Here is a 5,253-nt window from a genome sequence, read left to right on the forward strand (position 1 = left end):
TTATTATTATTATTATTATTATTATTATTGTGGTTGATAGAGTGGTCATTAGAAATGACTTTTTCATTTTTCATTTTAAGTCTGTGGGATTTTTTTTTTTTACACGTTTTATCCAAAATTGTGAATTTAATTGCGTAAAAAAGTAACAACACACCTTTCCTCAACATGACAGGACGAGAACACCTTTCACAATTTGAGGAAACATTCATGCCTTTAGCCAGACAGTCTGGGACAAGTTAAGCACTGAAGTTTTTTGCTTGGGTTTAGAGATTGGGTTCAAATTAATAATAGTTATTGACATTGTAGTGATCTACAATAAACATCAAAATCATTCTGTACTTATACTTACCTATTGCTCCACCACATCTTTAGCCCATCACTCAGCTGATTTGTTTTGCATAGATCATCATGTACTCATATTTCAGGTTGATCTCCAGAATACAGTTTTATGCCACACTAGTCAATGTCCATGTGCTGAAAGCTGCATACTGTTACAGCGCGTCTGTGTGGTTTGTTACTCTAGCTGCACTGTACTGCTTTCCTCACGCAGGCTGTCTGCTTATCTCTCTTTCCTTCGCCTGTAATTAATGTGCCCTACTTTTACGTTCAGGCAATGTGTGTGTGTGTTTCAATTTTGATTTCATGCCGACTTTAAGGACAATGCAGAGAAAAACAAAATGTATTAATACTCATTTAATTCTAATTGCATTTCAGTCCATAATTATGTCGATAGCAAAGTCATGTTTTTAAGTGGGAAAAGAAAAAAAAAGGGAAATAATCAATTAAACATTTTATATTAGATTTATTACATTATAATTAAATATTAGATATATTTAGATATATTTAATGACAGATCAGGATCATTACATCCCACTCAACAGCTCTTGGGCTCCTTATCACACAGACAGCGCTGAACTCCTCTCTGATCAAACACTCTCCCTCATCTGCTTGTACCACTATAAATGAGCTCTGCTTCATCATGTAACTGAGTGTTTGTTTCCATTCATGCTGCTTTTGATCTGAAAATGCAAACGAAGGAGTCGCTCTTAATGGATTTATGCTTATAAATATTTATGTAAATAAATGCTGCCCTCTGGTGGTTATGACATGTCATTCGGTGCAACGGCATACCATTTTATTGTACGTCCAAATCAAAAATTAATAATAACATTTTTTATTTATTTTTTTTCCCCAAGAGAAGAGTATTTTATTCAGTCTTGGTCATATTTTCTTTTATCTTCCGTAGTTTTATTCATGTTTTTCGAATTTTAGAGAGGTCATTTTGGCATCTGTCTAATTTAACCACTTTGTGCACATGACAAATTTATACTTTGACGTCAACAATAATAGATATGCATAAAATTTTTGCATCCCTTTCTAAATGGTCTTAAGCCTGTTTATTTTGCTTTCCTAATTATGCATAATTATATGCTTAGTTACATTTTATCATTTATATTTAGCATTGTTTTGCAGAACAGACCTGCAAGCCATTTTTGGATGATAAACCAGCAGTTTTAGTGGATAATTAAATAAGTGGACCAGTTCTCATGTTCATTGATGATTTTCCTATAAATGCTATATAAGGAGGCATTTATGCTATATTGTGTTATTTCTTTTAAGGGGGTGAAAATAAGAGTGTGGTTTTGGCGAGCACTGCTATCCAACTACTCGATGACAGGAAGTCTCCTATAGTGGCAGGTACTTGTCTTCCTATTTCAAAGCAAAATTAATACATTATAAAATATTGTTTTTAAAATGTATTATTGGCCAATACATTACACCGACCACAGCTAAACGTCATTGTATTAAATGTGTTTTTTACGACAAAGCTGTGGGAATTCAAATGAAGCTGGAATTCTTTCAGAGAAAATTTTGGACGGCCAGTCGGCAGGTAAACACAGACATATACGCTTATGGGAATATAAATATATACATTTATCAAACCAGACCTTCTAGATGTGTTGAATTGTGTATTATTACCTGCTGCATAAGAGCTCTGTTTGATGTGTTCATGAGCAACAGTGTATAAGAGACCATAATGATATATTGCTCTAAACTAATGTAACTCTTTATAAGCAAGGATCTGTATATAAATGGCATTCATGTACATTTGCTTCATGTTTTCACTTGTCCACACAGTGCAATGCTCTGGATGGGAAATGTACCATCAGCTGTGATAATGAGGTAAATGGGACTCAGTTTCTCTCCCTTTGGCCATATTTTCAGTGATGGAGCTCATAAAATGGCCTGTATTCACCACATGCTCATTATACAATGGACATTTCTGGAACATGACAGGCTTACTAGATCAGTCTGCACTTCTTTTATGATATATGACATATGACAGTGCCTCGTAGCGTTTCTCATTTTAAATTCTGCCTCTTTTATTAATGGCTTTGGCATAAAAAGCTATCAAATGCATATTATTTTACTGTCTTGACGTTTGTAATGATTTAAGAAGATCACAACAGATCAAAGCTTGCTGAATCATTTATTTAAATGAATATTCTCTGTTTCTGACTCCCATTAGGACATTAAATGTTATCTCGTAGACAACAATGGTTTCATCTTGGTCTCTGAAGACACTTCACAGGTATATGACATACAGAGAATTGTAGCACAAGAGCTGTACAAAAAGACCAGGTGGCATAAAAACCATCCTGTGTCAATATGTCAATAACTTTCCATAATGACTATAACTATAATTTTAACTATAATCTTCCATAATGTGTTTCCCACAGACGAACCTCTTCTTTGGAGAAGTGGAGGGAGCCGTCATGAACAAACTGCTTCTGATGGGCTCATTTAAAAAGTGAGCGATGGCACACACTCACACACTCTCTCTCACTCTCACTCACACACACACACACACACACACAAAGATAGATAAATAAATGTTAAATTAATTAACCTATTTTGTCAAGTTTCAAGAATTTACATTGTACATATGTAAACCTGTAAAAAGTAAATGCCCTATTTTGCATATATTTATGTGGTCAATAAAAATGATTGGGCAAGTACAGCATGTACAGCAAAAAAATGTCATATTTATTATCTTTTTGGAATACTGAAAATGAAAAGTTACTGAAATACTGAAAGTTTTTTTAGTCTTGTTTTAATCCTTATAACATGATAAATTGTGTCCAATTTTTTGTCCAGAAAATATATCCTCAATTATTATCCTGATTTACTTTGCCTTATAGGCAAATAGTTGATGTGTTTTAAGCATAAAACTATATCAATTGTGCTATATTTAGAAAAAAAAAAAGCTTTTTTTTTTTTACTTCATAAATACGTATTTAATGAAACCTGCATTGTTTAGCTTGTGATTGGTTGTCTGTTCTTAAATGATGGTAAAATTTTATACTACATTTACATTAGTTACCATTGGTTAATTCATTAACATTAACAATGTTCAATACATTTGTTACAGTATTTATTAATCTTTGTTAATGTTAGTTAATATAAATACAACTGTTAATTTTTTAGTTCATGTTAACCCAGGTCCATTAACAGAGACAACTTTTGATTTTAATAATGTAGTAGTAAATATTGACATTTAACAATAACAAAGGTTAATAAATGCTTTAGAATTATTTAGTTAACTAGTTCATGTTAACACCACATGCACTGAAATATGGCACATAAAGCAGGGTCGAAAGTGGTGCTAAATTCATTTTAAAAATTTATGAAACGTTCCTTAAGCCAGTGTTAAAGTGGCTTTAACCTGGGGTTAAATAAGATATTAACCCAAGGTTGCGTTTAGTAGTGAATCTGCTTCTACTTTTGTTTCTGCTAGGATTAATTTGTATGACTATCAGGCTCTCTGTAAAGAGTACGCAGGCAGCAGTGACCGCGCATGCACTCTGCTGGATGTGAGTACGCTATCATCTGTGCTGTAGCGTTAGACTTCAGTGCCTCTGGATTCTGTTTCCTGTCTCCACTGACACGCTGCTCTCTTCCTTTCAGCCCTTCACCACTGTCAAATGGCTCTTGACAGAACTTGTCATGTGAGATAAAAAGCCTTTTGCCTTATAATTATTGTCAGCTCGGGATTTTCAGTCTGCGTTTCTGAGTGGAAATGTGTCTTTTTCACAGATTTCTGCTGGAGTTTAACATGTACAGCTGGTGGAACTGTGACTCGACAGTCAAAGGTATCAGTCCATGTATGACAGGGACTCTTTTAGAAACATGTTAATTGGGTTACAAGCTCCTGTGAGCACGCCCTTGTTATTTTTCATTTCTTCCACATGATATATAATAGATATTAGATTTTCATCTAATAAAGGACTAAAAAGCCTATAAATTTCAATTAATCTGTAAGGCGATGACATGTGAATCACACATAGCAAAGAAAAAAGTAGTTTCATGTACTGTCATGTTAGCTTATCATGACCATAATGCAAACAAAAATGAAGTATATTGAAATATATCTAAATAATGATCATTTATTTCAGTTGTACAGTACCATTTTTGAATTTAGTGTTCATGTGTGCAGCCCAGAGAGCTCAGAGGACAATGATGGTGCCGTGTGACACTGAATACCCGGCTTTCGTCTCTGAGCGCACCATCAAAGAGACCACAGGGAACATTGACTGTGGTGGCTGTATACGGTGAGAACATCTGTTTATGTCTGTATGTGTGCATGCTTATTTATAATGCACAGCAGAAAGAAGGAGAAATTGGTGTAAATTTGTGTTTTGAAACATAAAGTACTTTAAAATGTTTCTGATGCAACACTAATGCATTTGCATGTTCTATTGAAACATTGTGCTGTTCTTAAAGTGATACAGATTAAAAGAGGTCGCTGTACTAGCATTTGCTTTGTGAAAACACCATAAAACCACACTTGCATATATATTTTACATTATATGATCTCAAATAATTTATATAGTAATACATTTCTATTAACTTCATTTATAACATGAAAACATTTGAAACATAAGTTACTATATTAATGTTATAGATTAGTTAGTTCTAGTCTAGTATAAAGTGTTATGCCAATTCTTAAAGGGGTCATATGATGCTTTTTTTAAAGATCATTATTTTGTGTATTTGGTGTATTTTTCAAATACTGTACATTATTGTAGGTCCTGTATGCCCCGCCTCTCTCAAACGCTTTGTTTTCTACAAAGTCCCTCCTTCCGACAAGCGCAGTCTGCTCTGATTGGCCAGCTGACCCAGTGCATTGTGATTGGCCGAACACCGCAAGCACTCGTCGGAAATGTAACGCCCCTTACCATAATCACGAGC

The 5,253-nt window shown here is 34.1% G+C and overlaps 1 protein-coding gene across 1 annotated transcript in view; it reads left to right on the forward strand.

The window, feature by feature from the left end:
• LOC107751209 (voltage-dependent calcium channel subunit alpha-2/delta-3-like) overlaps positions 1 to 5,253 on the forward strand; it is a 48,681-nt gene that overhangs the window by 38,901 nt on the left and 4,527 nt on the right. Inside the window, exons 27-35 of the mRNA XM_016566872.1 lie at positions 1,621 to 1,698; positions 1,830 to 1,891; positions 2,140 to 2,184; positions 2,531 to 2,593; positions 2,742 to 2,812; positions 3,800 to 3,875; positions 3,970 to 4,010; positions 4,099 to 4,154; positions 4,499 to 4,613. Of these exons, the coding sequence (XP_016422358.1) occupies positions 1,621 to 1,698; positions 1,830 to 1,891; positions 2,140 to 2,184; positions 2,531 to 2,593; positions 2,742 to 2,812; positions 3,800 to 3,875; positions 3,970 to 4,010; positions 4,099 to 4,154; positions 4,499 to 4,613 (607 nt within the window). The remainder of the gene's footprint in view (positions 1 to 1,620; positions 1,699 to 1,829; positions 1,892 to 2,139; positions 2,185 to 2,530; positions 2,594 to 2,741; positions 2,813 to 3,799; positions 3,876 to 3,969; positions 4,011 to 4,098; positions 4,155 to 4,498; positions 4,614 to 5,253) is intronic.

This window comes from Sinocyclocheilus rhinocerous, unplaced genomic scaffold (genome assembly GCF_001515625.1).
Source record: "Sinocyclocheilus rhinocerous isolate Xijiao unplaced genomic scaffold, SAMN03320098_v1.1 scaffold362, whole genome shotgun sequence".
NCBI classification, from domain to species: domain Eukaryota; kingdom Metazoa; phylum Chordata; class Actinopteri; order Cypriniformes; family Cyprinidae; genus Sinocyclocheilus; species Sinocyclocheilus rhinocerous.